This window comes from Peromyscus eremicus, chromosome 14 (assembly GCF_949786415.1).
Source record: "Peromyscus eremicus chromosome 14, PerEre_H2_v1, whole genome shotgun sequence".
Classification (NCBI taxonomy): Eukaryota; Metazoa; Chordata; class Mammalia; order Rodentia; family Cricetidae; genus Peromyscus; species Peromyscus eremicus.
Window position 1 is genome coordinate 53,531,606 of NC_081430.1, and position 15,166 is coordinate 53,546,771.

Genomic DNA, 15,166 nt, shown 5'->3' on the forward strand with positions numbered 1-15,166 from the left:
CATGTGTCCCTGGAGGCCAGGAGAGGGCATCGGATCCGTTAGAGCTGGAATTAGATTGTTGTGTCTGGAATTGAACCTTGATCCTCTGGAAGAACAGTCAGTGCTCTTAACCATTGAGCCATGTATCCAAACCCAAGAATAAGAACTCTTGATAACAGAAAACACCTAAGGTATGCTTCCCATGACAATGCTCACTAACAGAGCCATTAGTCATGGAAGGTGACACGCTCCTTCATGTGAAGGGACGAGCTCCTACAGGAGCCCCCTTTCTACTGGCTGTGACAAAGTACCTGGCAAGCAGCACCTTAAGGAAGGGAGGGTTTCTTCTGGCTCAGGTGCAGGCACACATTCCACCAGGGTGGGGAAGGCAAGGCGGCAGGAGGCCAGCTGCTCACACCGCACCCACAGTCAGAGGGCAGGCTCCAGCTCAGTCTCTCTTCCTTATGTGGTCTGAGACCCAGCCCACTGAATGACATCACCCACATTGAGGGAAGGCCTGTCCACCTAATCTAGAGAATCCTCACAAGCATGCCCAGAGGCTTGACCACTGGGATTAGCTCCCCCAGATGTTAACACCTCATTCTAACTACAGATATGTAGAAAACATTTCTCCATTAACTAATGAGCAGCAGGCCAGCAGGCCAGGCAGAGCTTTAGGGGTTTGGGGCTAGTCTCAGCTACGTTAGCTGAATATTTGCATTAACCAGATTTGCTAAACCAGATGGGGAGACTCATTAATGAATACTGTATTCAAGAAAACTTAACAATTCATGGGTTCTTTCTTCCTAGATAGAGACTCACTAGTAGCTCAGGCTGCCCTCCTGCTCAGCTTCTCAAGTGCTGTACTTCCATACCTGGTTGAAAGTCTTTGTTTAAAACTTGTAAAAATCGTGAACATGTTTTGGGTTGTTTTGTTGGACTGGTTTTTTGAGACAAGAGTCTCTGTGTATACATATACCTGGCTGGCCTTGAACTCACTATCTGAGGATGCCCTTGAATCTCTGATTCTCCCACTCTTACCTGCCAAGGGTGGTGATAAGACTTAGGACTTCATGTACGCTAGGCTAGCCCTCTACCAACTGAACAACACCTCCGCCACTCTCCGGGAGATCGTGTTTCAACTTTCTTACCACTGGTGCAGTTGAACACACTGGGGAAGATTTTGCTGAAGCAGAAAACTCATCCCAGAAGAGAGACACTCCAGAGAGCTGCAGCAATTTGTGAGCAAAAGCTGTGGGCTGATGCACATTGACTCCTGAGGACTCGTCAGCAGTTTCATCACAGTACACGGTTCTGAAAGGTACAAAAGGACGTTTGGACACAAGTCCAGGGAAACATACTTGCAACAGTTTTTTAAAGGAAGCAGTGCTGGCACCCCTAAGACTATGTCCTGCAGCCCAGCATAGAGAAGGTAGAGGCAGGAGGATCAAGAGTTCAAGGGCAGCCTGAGCTACATGAGAGTCTGTCTCAGAAGACTTTTGTTTGTTTTGTTTTGAGACAGGGTTTCTCTGTGTAGCCCTGGATATCATGGAACTTCTCTGTATACCAGGCTGGCCTTGAATTCACAGATAATCTGCCTGCCTCTACTGTGCTGGGATTAAAGGTGTGCATCACCACTGCCTAGCAAAAGAATTACATTTAATTGGGAATAAAAAGATTGATTAGGCCAGTGGTGGTGACACACACCTTTAATCCAAGAACTCAGGAGGCAGGCAGATCTCTGTGAGTTCAAGGCCAGCATAGTCTACAGAATGAGTTCCAGGACAGGATCCAAAGCTACAGAGAAACCCTGTCTTGAAAAAGAAAAGAAAAGGGGGGATTAGAAAGAGTGGGAACAGACAGCAGAGAATAATTGTGTAAATGTGTGTCTGTGTGTGGGTGTATACGCGCATGTGCACTTGCACATGTTAAAATACATTATCTGAGTGCATGAAAATATAATAAAACTCACTATTATAATTAACATAAGAACATTTGATGTCTATAACATATGTCAGTATCACTGCACTAAATATTTAAATAAGTAAAGTAAAATTTTCACAAAGAGAGAGACCTAGGGCTCTTCAATTTCAGGGAAAAAATGAATAACTTCATATGGTTAACCCAAGGGGACAATCCTTATCTCCCTCACAAACCTCCCAACCCTCTCTTGCCTCCTCCTCCTCCCAAGTGCTAGGATTACCAGCAAAGAACCACAGTAAGACCCCATTTGTCAAGTCAGAACTATGAATAACTTTGTCATGAATTCCTGTGTTAGTAACCTCCAGTTTAATGAGATATTTAACATGGTTCTAATTGGATGTCACTGTTTTATTATACCACCCAATATAATGCACCCTAACTCCAATGGTCTGTAACAACTATTTTACTCATGGGTTTATCTTTGTTAAAGACTGAAACCACAAAAATATCTGTACAAACCTTAGGAAAGGCCTCAAATAGATGCACACATAAAGGGTCTTTGGTAGTCAATGTACATTGGTTTTTTTGTTTGTTTGTTTGGTTGGTTGGTTTGGTTTTTCGAGACAGGGTTTCTCTGTGTAGCTTTGGAGCCTGTCCTGGAACTCACTCTGTAGACCAGGCTGGCCCTGAACTCACAGAGATCCGCCTGGCTCTGCCTCCTGAGTGCTGAGATTAAAGGCATGCGCCACCACTGCCCAGTTGTACATTGTTTTTTAATTTTCATTTATGTGTATGGGTATTGTATCTGTGAGTGTATGCCACATGTATGCAAGTGCCCAGCAGGGATAGAAGAGGGCACTGGATCCCATGGAACTGGAGCTGTAGGCCACTGTGAACTGCTCAACCTGAGTGCTGGGACCTGAACTCAGGTCCTCTGGAAGAGCAGGAAATGCTTTTAGCCACCGAACCACGTACATTTCTGTTGGGAGGCCATATAACATGGCCGTGGCTAAGCAATAACTACCTCAAATCAATACTGTGTTAGAGCTCCAATGAATATACATAAAAAATAAAAGCAACATGTTTGACTTAAATAAATCATCATTAGATATTTAACCTTAAAAACATCCTCACAAAATCCTCAAAAGAAACACCATCATCCTTTTTCACTGAAGAAATACTCAAACCCAGCACCATGAATTGAGTCTTTCACATTACCAAATGTACCCAAACACTGCACTGCACACATGGGAGTAGTGGGCACTCTATGAAAGAGCCTCAACACAGTGGCACTCAAATTAACTAAGAAAACTGCTCAACACAGCACTGGATATAATTACACGCTAACTGGTGCTTACAGTTTCAGTGATGAGTTGAGAGGATAACTCAGAGAGCAGTACTTTACTCTGAAAGTATGCAATATATTAATTTAGTATGCCCCTTGTCAAAGTGTAATATCAGAATCAGAGTGAGGTCATGAGTTTCCAGACAAAAAAATCTTACCTCTCTACTCGGATTTCAAGTGCAGCTCCAGTTTTGGAATTTTCTGGCACATGTTCGACTCTTAACACAGTATCTATAAAAGTGACTTTCACTCTTCTTAGTACTAGAACAAACAAGCAGTCATCAAGGGAAAGTCCCAGTACACCAAGTAAGAACCTGTCTCCACCTCACTTCCTCCTCCGCTTTCAGGCTCCTGGGGACCAAGCCGGGGCCTCCTTCACGCTGGGCAAGTGCTTCGTCACTGCTGCTTGCCCATCCACTCTCAGTAAAGAAATCATTCCTAGTCTGATAAGAAAATTACAAAGGCAGATTTCTTTCCTTTTAAATCCCCAGAGTCTGAATTTTGTAAAACACGCTGTGCCCCATAAGCATGTCCCCAAGTTACATCACAACAGACACTTTGGACACCATAGCTTTCTAGCCTGATCCTCCTACGAGCATAAAAAACTAAACAAGGAAAACCCAGGAACAAAAGTAAGCAATCAAACTGGATGGAATGTTTAAAACAGCCTGGGTTCTGAAGTACTGAAGTGAAAACAGTAATCCCTTTAAAAATCACCACAACAGAATGGTCTCAGGCCCCAGAACAGCACATAGAGCCTGGGCTGGGAAGATGCTTCAGGATGCAAACCTGTTTCGATGGTTTCCGCAAACTTTTCCAGACCTTCGAAAGGCTGGGATGCTTCTCCTTGCTCATCTGTCAGCTTCTGGCTAAGACACTCCTTTGCCAGCTGCATACTGCTGGTCATGAAGCTGGACCAATACATAGGCTCAGACCCAGTTGCTGCAGAAAGCACAAATAATCTGTTATATTAATGGCACTTCTTAAAATATTATGTTTATGGTAATTTTCAACGTTATGATGTTACCTGTGAGAAATTACACTGGACACTTAAGAACTACCTTACAATAACAGAACAACAATAAAAATGCAACATATTGTTATTTCAAGTTTTATTTTTATCCAATTTTAATTCAGATATTCATTCAACAAAAACCTAGCAGGCATACGGCACCCTGCTGGACAGCACAGAGCAGGCACCAACCATCATGCCCTGTAAAGGGTCAGGCAGTGGGTATTAGGCTTTGTGAGCTATGTGCTCTGTCACACTTGTGCAGCTCTCTGAAGGCCAAAGCAAGTACAGAGAGTAAATCAACAGCATGGGTATGTTTCAATAAAATGTGACTGGATGAAAAGAGGTGGCACACTATTTGGGACTGGGAGCTGAAGTCTGCTAACCAACTACAGAGATAGAAAAATAAATTATGAGTTACACACTTAAGACAGTTTACCACACATTAGGAGAGATGAAAGATGACTGTCAAGGATGAATACAGAGGTATCACCAGGAAATCCAGCAGCAGCAGATGACACCAGCTGCAGAGTCAGTCCAAATGCAGGTGGACTAAAAGGGTGTCCCCAGAGGACTGGACACAGGAACCGTTAAGAACTCTTCCCAGACTTCTCCTGCTGAGGAAATCCTACCTCCTTACACAGTCAGAGCAAACTGACACATTACTACAATTACTGCCTTCCAAATGGAACTAAAGGCCCTTTTAATAGGCTATTTTAAAGGGGAAAATATTTCAAAGCTCAACTTCCAAAAGGAGTGTTACCCACCACTGTTAAAAAATATAATCAGAGCTGGGCGGTGGTGGCACACACCTTTAATCCCAGCACCCGGGAGGCAGAGGCAAGTGGATCTCTCTAAGTTCGAGGCCAGCCTGGGCTACAGAGTGAGTTCCAGGAAAGGTGCAAAGTTACACAGAGAACCCCTGTCTTGAACCGCCCCCCTCCCCTCAAAAAAAGATGGAATCAGAGCCAGGACTGGCGGCACAGGCCTTTAATCCCAACACTAGGGAGGCAGAGGCAGGAGGATTTGTGTGAGTTCTAGGACAGCCAAACCTACGTAATGAGATCCTGCCTCAAAAAAACCCTAATAATTCCATAGGCCTTGGCCTCTCCTGCCCTTAAAAAAAAAAAAAAAAAAAAAAAATCCTAATAATAATAATAACAACAACAATAATGATGATGATAAAATCATTTTTGTTGTCATTTGGGTTTTAAGATAGAATCTTATGTACTCAAGTTAGCCTCAAATTTGCATCACAGCTGGAATCACAGGTATGTATGTGTTGCCGTATCTGGCTAGATACAATGTTCTTATAAATTAAATTATCAGGGAGCTGGGATGATAGGTTCAGTCAGTAAAGTTCTTGCTTTGCAAGCTTGAGGAACTAAGTCTGTGCATTTAAAAAAAAAAAAGTAATATGGTGATCCTCGTGCCAAGGAATAGAAACATGCAGACTCCTGGGACTCTCTGGCCCATCAGCCTAGCCTACGTAAGTCCAGACTAACAGACCCTGTCTCCAAAACATTAGGTACACAGAATCTAAAAACACCACCAGAGGATGTTCTCTGGCTTTAAAATTCATGCACACACACAAATATCAGATTGCTTCCAGGTATGGTGAAATACCGCTACAATTCCAACACTCAGGAGGCTGAGGCAGGAAGATCATGGGCTCAGGGCCAGCCTGGGCTGCATAGTGAGACTGCCCCAAAATAAAATAAATACTAATAAATAAATGAAATATTTAGAGCATTTCTATTTTCAAAATAGATAGCTATAGCTCTATGAAGTATCATGTAAACTTTTGTTTTCCAGGCAAATACTTGGGTTATATATACACACATATCTATACAGCATTTACCTAGACTGATCATTTCTATCCATTTTTCTGGGTTACATTCTATAGTTGAGAAGCACATCCCCTTATCCAAGCCCACCTTACAGAACTATTATCAACATGGATGTGGTGAAGTATTTTTGTTGGTTAGTGGTAGTTTTTTTTTGTTTTTGTTTTTTTTTGGGGGGGTTGGTTTTTTGAGACAGGGTTTCACTGTATAGCCCTGGCTGTCCTCGAACTCACTCTGTCAACCAGGCTGGCCTGGAACTCACAGAGATCCGCCTGCCTCTGCCTCCCAAGGGCTAGAATTAAAGGTGTGCACCACCATCACCCTATAGATGTGGTAAGTTTTAAATTTAGTGATCTGGTCACTTACTGTCATTATTCTTCAACACTATAGTTGTTTCAGATTCACTGATGAAACTCCCTTCAATCCAGTCCTTGAGGCTGGAGAGGTCAGCAGTTAAGAGCCTGTACTACTCTTACAGAGGACCTGAGTTCAGTTCCCAGCACCCACATCAGGTAGCTCTCAACTGCTTATAACTCTAGTTCCAGGGGATCTGATGCTTCTAACCTCCACAGGCACATACACTCATGTGCACACATACCCAACCCCCTCCCTCACATATACATAATTTAAAGTTACAAAAACTTTAATTTAAAAAAATCTAAAACTATACCCTTCCAACATTTCTCCACGAATCTTTGAATAGTCTTCCTCATTTGAAAACACAGTATTTTTAATCTTTAAAATAGAAGTCACCTCAGATAACTGGAAATAATGGCATATTATCTATACATTAGTGTTCTGGAGTGTGAATAAGGAGGGAACCGCTCTAAAGATATACTCACATACATCTTACAAAGTGCTAAACCTTCTGAGTTTATCAAATGAACAATTTCACAAATCCAGTTCAAAGTCATAAATCCAATGCTCAATTTTTTACAGTTTGGTTGGCTTTTCAGCCTTTCTGGGGTCCAGGCTGAAACAAACAGAACAGGCCTGTGTAACACACCTACCTACACGAGGTCTAGGACGGAAGACCATCTCTAGTCCTCTCACTTCCAGTGCACAATTATCCTGCAGCAAGGAGCCCCATGGAACCGACAGGGAAATTGACTGAATGAATCCTTCGGTGACTTCTAAAGGTGCGTCTGCTGACTCCAGGATTTCATTGAGACACTAGAGAGAAAAACCAAGTCCATTCTGAAATTGCACAAATAAAAACACAGAATGTCAACTGTTTCAACGTTGTGAATATGCTCACAAATGTGCGGAGCACTGGAGACTTAAGAAAGCCACAGCAGGCTGGAGAAAGGAGCAGCTAAGGGCACTGGCTGCTGTTCCAGAGCACCAGGGTTGGTTTCCAGGACCCACAGGGCAGCTCACAACCATCTGAAACTCCAGTTCCAGGGGATCCAACATCTTTCAGGCCTCCACAGACACACCTCCTTCTGACAGCACATGTAAAGGACATGGAAGGAGGAAGCTTTTCCTCCTTGCCTGCTAGTCCTCACTCTCACTGTGAGCACCAATGGTGCCTAGTTTTCAGGATCCCAGTGTATACTGAAGACTAGCTGAGACATCCAGCCTTGTGAACTGAGTAACACTGGATTTTCTAACTTTCCATTGGTAGACAGCCATTGTCAGACTAGCTAGACCACAGCCTGTAAGCAACTCTAATAAATTCCCTTTCTATATATATACATATAGATTCGTTTTATCAGTTCTGTTCTTAGAGATTCCTGACTAATAGAAAAGCTTTCCTCAGGAGGTTTTTCTGAACCCTAAAGACTTTCCAAGAATGTATAAGCAAGGAATCTTTTTGTAAAAGTTTTTCAAGACAGGGTTCCTCCATTAACAGCCCTGGATGTCCTGGAACTCTCTCTTTATAGACCAGGCTAGCCTCAAAGTCAAGAGATCTGCCTACCTCTGCCTCCCAAGTGTCAGGATTAAAGGTAGCAAGAATTTTTTATTAAAATTTTAAACCAATAAATTTACACTTATTTATTATGATTATTTAGTGGAGAGTATTTGCACATGTGTGTATGAAGTGCCTATGCTATGTTCTCCCTGGGGAACACACAGAAGCATGTGCCCATTGTGTCTGAGTGCACCTGTAAGGCCAGAGGTCAATGGCAGGCATCCTCCTGTCTTCCTCAGTCACTCCCCACCTTTAGAGACAAGGTCTCTCACTGGATCTAGAACTCAGTGCTTGTGCTAGACTAGCTGGGCAGGCAACTCTAGGAATCCACTTGTCTCCAGCTCCACATGGTGTCATGGTACCCAGCTTCCTACAAGTTGCTAAATATCCAAACTCCAGTCCTCACGCTTTCATGTCGAGCACTTTACCAAGTGAGCTTCCTTCCCAGCTCCCCCCACCCCCGTTCTCAACTAGTGAATCCTCATCTCATCCTAGCTCCTAGGACTCCCCTACTTTTTCCAGTCCTAACTTCCCATGGCTTCTGGGACATGTCACCATCTTTCCAATCCATTACCACTTAAAATACTGCTCACGTAAATGTCATCCTCTGCCTTGGTTTCTCTACCCTCCCTCCACACTGCACACACTCTGCACAGTTGTCTGTCCTTCCTTTAGTCACCACTCACACTGACAGCTCCCAATAGTTATCAATGCCAATCCTCTAATCCCACGACCTCCGGAACGCTGACTGCCATACGGCCGTTCAAATCTCAATACATGAAACATTCGCCTTCCTCCTCCTCCCCTTCTCTTCTATCAGGTTGGTGTGAAAGGAATTGCAAGGCCAGTAAGTAAAGCCTGACAATTTGAGTTTGATCCCAAGGACAAGGAGAGGACTCACTACCCTAAATTGTCCTCTGACCTCCACATGTATGCCACAGCACACTCATGTACCCTTCCAGTAGGAGACAGCCGACTTGTCTGTCCTCTGACTGCCACATGTATAACATGACATGCACAAGCCAACTGCACACACATACATACAAAAGTAAGTACTTTTTTAGTCTCTGCGCATGATTCAAAGGACTCTTAGAGAGCAATATCTGCACCCTGCTGGTAGTGGAAGCAAAGAGTTTCCTGAAATGCTTGAAGAAGTGGCCATCAGCTGGTGAGAGGTCAGGTAAGGCAAACTCCGGAGTCCAATGTGTTCAACTTTTGAAAACGCTGGTTGTATAATGTGCAGTCGGATGTCGTCATGGAGAACTGGGTCCTTTCTGCTGACCAATGCCAGCTGTAGGCACTTCAGGTTTGGGTCTGTCTCATAGGTTTGCTGAGCACACTCCTCAGATGTCAGGGCTTCACCAGGACTCAGAACCCAGACACCAAGCAGTGACCACCACATTTTTGGTGCAAGTTTGGCTTTAGGGAGTGCTACGGAGCATCTTCTCCATTCAGCCACTTAAGTGTCATCACTGGCTGTCACATACAATCCACTTTCCATGGCAGGTCACAATCCAGTGGAGACATGGTTTGTGGTTGTGCAGAACAAAAGAGGACGACAGTACAAAAGGGAGAACTTAAAGTTTTTGGTCAGTTCATGAGGCACCACTTAGTGGCTTTTTCACCTTTCCAGTTTGCTCCAAATGCCAAACGGCCACTGACTGATTTACACTGAGTTACTGGTACCTTCTCCTGTAGACAGCCAGCCACTGAGCTCCTCATCTTCAAGGCTCTGTCTATTTTGTACAATGTCTTGGACCATTGCTGCACTGTGGTCACTAGAGTTTCCCAGGCCAGATGCCTAGACACTGAGCTGTCACTGCTTTACAACCCATTTTGAATTCAGATAAAAAAGTCACTAGAATTTGCTTTTTGTCTAACATTATCGACATAGCATAAAACAATAAAATAAGCAGCATGAGTCATTAACAAGAAATTAAAGCAAAAAATATACACTGGGGCTGGAGAGATGGCTCAGAGGTTAAGAGCACTGACTGTTCTTCCAGAGGTCCTGAGTTCAATTCCCAGCAACCACATGGTGGCTCACTACCATCTGTAATGAGATCTGGCGCCCTCTTCTGGCCTGCAGGGATGCATGCAGAGAGAACACTGTATACATAATAAATAAATAAATCTAAAAAAAAAAAAAAAAAAAAAAAATATACACTGAACCAGGTGTGGCAGCTCATGTCTTTTATCCCTGCACTCAGGAGGCAGAAGCAGGTGGATATCTGTGAATTCAAAGCCAGCCTGGTCTACTTAGTTCCAGACCTGTCAAGGCTACAAAGACCATGTCTCAAAAAAATACACAAAAAAAGAAGGAGCATTGAAATGACTAGAACATAACCACATTTAAGAAGAATGTATTACTCTGCCAGGCAGTGGTGGCACACACCTTTAATCCCAGCACTCGGGAGGCAGAGGCAGGCCGATCTCTGTGAGTTCGAGGCCAGCCTGGTCTACAAAGAGAGATCCAGGACAGGCACCAAAACTACACAGAGAAACCCTGTCTCGGGGGCAAGAGGGGGGTGTATTACTCCATTATCAAACAGCAAATTGCAAAAAAATCCAAAACTACAATTACTTTTTCAGCAAGCTAATAACCTTTTCTATCTCACCACCAATCCATTGCCTCTAGTAACTAACTGTCCAGTAGGAGTCTTCCTGCTATTATGTTTTACATTTTCCATATTAAAAATGGCTTCAAGTCTTTTGGTAGTCATTGTAAAAGGTTTTTGAATACCTGACCCTGATGAAGTCCTTCATATAAAATAAAAAACGTAAATTCAGAAATGCTTGTTTATGGATTAAGTATTCCAGTAATTTAAATTTGAAGCCTGAGTGCCATAGTTCCATCCTCAGACAAACTGGGTTTAAGGAAGATGCTTCATAATCCATGTCTTTTCTCTCTGAATTTTTCCAGCGAGCATATGAGTTTTGTCATTTATGTGAACAATTAAAATACATTAAAACATTTTCAATTGTGCTGGGGGGTGTCTTTCTGTACACTGAGTATAGGTTGTTCCCACTGGTTAATTAATAAGCTGTTTTGGCCTATGACAAGGCAGCTTAGAGACAGGCAGGAAATCCAAGATGAGAGACAGGAAAGAGAAAGGTGGAGTCTGGAGAGATGCCAGCCTGTCACTCAAGGAACAACATGCCAGCAGATTGGTAAGCCACAGAACACGTGGCAAAACACAGATTAATAGAATATGGGTTAATTTAAGATATAAGAGCTAGCTAGCAAGAGGCCTGCTATAGGCCAATCAATTGGTAATTAATACTAAACCTCTGAGTGATTATTTTATAAGCAGCCAGCCACAGGACTGCAGGTGAGAGAGATTTGTCCCAACCTCGGGCCGAGCAGGACACAGGAAAACTTATAGCTACACAATTGTGCAAAAGTAATGACTTATCCTTTGCACTTCAGGGATCTATCAATGTCAGTAAACTATCTAAGAAACTGGATTTGATGGGACTCTCTTCTCTGTGTACACCAAATTTACTACTCCAATTTTGTAGCTACATTAACATCCTAAATATAGTGAATTAAAGGCTGTATTACAGTATTGAAGGGTAAAATCAAAAGAAAACAGGAGTTCTAGATAGAGTCAATAGTTCAAGAATTTACACTGGACCCATTAACCTACAGTACAATTTCTCTAAGTGTGAGATAAGTAAATAGCTTACACTTATACAGACTTCTCTGTACTTGGCAAAAATCCCCTGTACATTGATAAGGAACTCTGAAATTCACTCCTGTGAAAATTCGAAGTTACTATACCAGCAGGAGAAAATTCTCAAGCTGCTCGGTCACACTGACTCAGATGACATTCTCTTTGCTAGTCCTCAGGAGCGTTCCTATGAGATTTAATGGTTCTAGAGCTGACAGTGGAGCCACTTGAACTAACTCTGAAGAGATTCTCTTCTCTTTAAAGCCATTCTGCTTTCGATTTTCACCAGTGAGTTTCATGCATACAGTCAGAAAAAAAGAATGTCATACTCTAGTCTCTACTGTAGCATTTGGCAAATAATTGCAAATTAGTGCTTCTTGAACTGAAGTCAATTTTTATTACATGCACACATACACTTATAAAATATAAGTACCAAAGTAATAAAAAATTATTAAAGTAAAATTAAAAGGCTCTAGGGTAATAATAATTTGTTGCTGTCTACCTTCCTAAACATACTAAGTTCTCATGAGAAAAGGATCAAGCCTGGCATAATGGACCACGCCTTTAATCCCAACACTCAAGAGGCAGAGGCAGGTGATCTCTGTGAATTCAAGGCCAGCCTGGTCTACAAAGTGAGTTTCAGGACAGCCAGGGCTGTTACACAGAGAAACCCCGTTTCAAAAATACAAAAGTAAGAAAAAGATCACTGTTTACTTCACTATCCCATCATCCAGCCCTTGAGAGTGTCACATACTAAACACTCCATAACTATATTAAAGCTATAAAAAGCCTTCATTTAAAAAATTACAATAGACACAGTAGAGATGGTTCAGTGAGTAAAGGCACCTGCCACCAACCATGGCAACCTGAGTTGGAGCCCAGAGCATACATGGTGGAAGAAGAGAACCAATTCCTACAAGATGGCCTCTAAACTCCACAGGCATGCTGTGGCATGTTCGTGTGTGTGTGTGTGTGTGTGTGTGTGTGTGTGTGTGTGTGTGTGTGTGTACACTGATTAAATGGAAACAAACTTCTTAAAGGTCCCTCATTATGTAAATAATTAGAATAAATTCCTAGTCTTCTGCAGTTGGAAAGGAGTGAGTCCACTCACTCCCCAGACAGAACCTCTCCCTTTCCTTTTTTGCCCACTTCTAGGAAGCAGGAGTTCCTAAAACTGCAAGGCAGCCATTCCAGCTGTGGCACAGTTCCAAACTCTTACTCTCTATCTCCCCTCCACTTCAAGCTCTTCATGAGTCCATGATCTCCAAAGTGAAGTCTCTAGCTTCCTGATTGCCAGGTATTTCTGGGTAGGGTTTAGAGATAAGCACCTTCTGCCTAAGCAAAGTAAAAGTTCTAACTATGCCAACCACCCACGTGCTGTCAAATGGCTAGGAATATATGCTACCTGGCAGACAGTTTCCAAAAACACACAACATACACGATCTGACTTTTCCAAGTAAGGATAATACTTCTAAAATGAGCAAGATAAAACTGCTTTTTGAAGGATATTTGCACTATCATTAAAAAGTATTTGGAAAGATTTCCACTGGTCCTTGATTTAAAACCATTTCTATTGAAAACATAGACACCAGAACTCCAGAAGCAGAATGAGGAGGATTTTGAACTCAATGCTGGGCTAGACTACCTAACAAGATCCTGTCTCAAAAGAACAAAACCAAAAGCAACAAAAAGTCTAGTCTTTAAAGTCATTAACTATACAGGTTTATAAAAGATTTCAAATAGGGAAAGACTGCCCCAACCTGTCTAAAACCATTCTGGACAAATAACTGGAAAGAAATGTGTTTAGATATAGTTTCACACTGCACACAAAAAGCATACCACCACTTCTAATCCATTATTAAGAATAACTGAGCTGGGCGGTGGTGGCACATGCCTTTAATCCCAGCACTCGTGAGGCAGAGGAAGGCTGATCTCTGAGTTTGAGGCCAGCCTGGACTACAGAGTGAGTTCCAGGAAAGACGCAAAGCTACACAGAGAAACCCTGTCTTGAAAAAACAAACAAACAAAAAAAACCCTGATACATCACTGCCAAGTCCAGCCAGTTCCTCTGTATAACTGAGAGTGAGGGACTAAAATGCTGGCCTGAAGAGATGGCTCAGCAGTTAAGAGCATTTGCCATTCTTGCAGAGGATCTGAGATCGTTTCCCAACAACCCACAACAGGAAGCTCACAACCTACCTGTAACTCCAGCTATAGGAGATCTGATTCTCCTTCTGGATTCCATAAGTACCCGCATACACATGGGATGGACGGACAGACGGATGGACGGACGGACGGACGGACACACACACACACACACACACACACACACACACACACACACACACGGACACACGGACACACACACGGACACACACACACACACACAGAAAAATAAATCTTTTTTTAAAGAAATGAAATGTTAGTAATGTCATCCACAAGTCTTCCATTAGCATGTATGGATCTCTGAAGATCTTTTTTTTTCCAGTCCTGAAAGTCATTAAAACCATGTACACAAAGTACCTGAATTTGGAACCTGCACTTTGTACCGTTGAATCCACAAGAAGAAAACATGGGCTTAAGAGTCAGATCTGGCCGGGCGGTGGTGGCGCACGCCTTTAATCCCAGCACTCGGGAGGCAGAGCCAGGCGGATCTCTGTGAGTTCGAGGCCAGCCTGGGCTACCAAGTGAGTTCCAGGAAAAGGCGCAAAGCTACACAGAGAAACCCTGTCTCGAAAAACCAAAAAAAAAAAAAAAAAAGAGTCAGATCTGAATTCTTGTTGTAACAATTGTATAGCTGTGACACAGGACAAGGTATTAAGTGCCATTTATAAAACAGATATAATAATGTCCACCTGCTAAGTTTAGTGTCGTCTTTAAAGAGTACTGCACTGCACACCAAGTCACTCCTACAAGACATTCATAAACATCCAACCCTCCCTCATGACTCCCTAGTCAGTTTTCAGCAATGACAGAGACCAAGGAAATCTACCCAGAGAATGTCAGAATCCATTGACCTCTGCAGGCCTCTGAATAAGATGGTTTGGTCACTTAAAAGAAAAAGATAGTCCATTCAAAACTGTACCAAAGAGACTAAGGCAAGGACATTGACATGAATTCTGGGCTACACAGCCAAGTGCCAAGGCAGCTAGAGCTACATAATAAACCTGTCTCCAAAAAAAAGAGTTTCCTGTTTGCTGATAAGAAAGAACAGCAGCTGCACAGTAGCCTGACGGCCTGATACAGTACCTGACATACATAGAGTATACTTGCCTTTTATGATTACTGAACTTGGGTAATTACTATGCCCATCATCTTTCAACTGACTGTGACAGCCTGGGACTACTCTTGATCCAGGACAAAGTCTTTCTGTTATTCAAACTAGAGCTCTTTAAACATCATGTGTACTCTCCTTGATTTGAGTCGCCTAGTTTCGAGATAATTATGTTATATTCATACCCCTTAGCACAA

General features: G+C 42.7%; 1 protein-coding gene across 2 annotated transcripts in view; it reads right to left on the reverse strand.

Moving 5' to 3' along the window:
• Atg2b (autophagy related 2B) overlaps nt 1-15,166 on the reverse strand; it is a 66,813-nt gene that overhangs the window by 50,194 nt on the left and 1,453 nt on the right. For both annotated transcript variants that reach the window (XM_059279712.1, XM_059279711.1), the window contains exons 2-5: nt 7,117-7,279; nt 4,037-4,189; nt 3,406-3,508; nt 1,131-1,293 (exon numbers count right to left, since the gene is read on the reverse strand). In XM_059279712.1, coding sequence (XP_059135695.1) covers nt 1,131-1,293; nt 3,406-3,508; nt 4,037-4,189; nt 7,117-7,279 — 582 coding nt within the window. The remainder of the gene's footprint in view (nt 1-1,130; nt 1,294-3,405; nt 3,509-4,036; nt 4,190-7,116; nt 7,280-15,166) is intronic.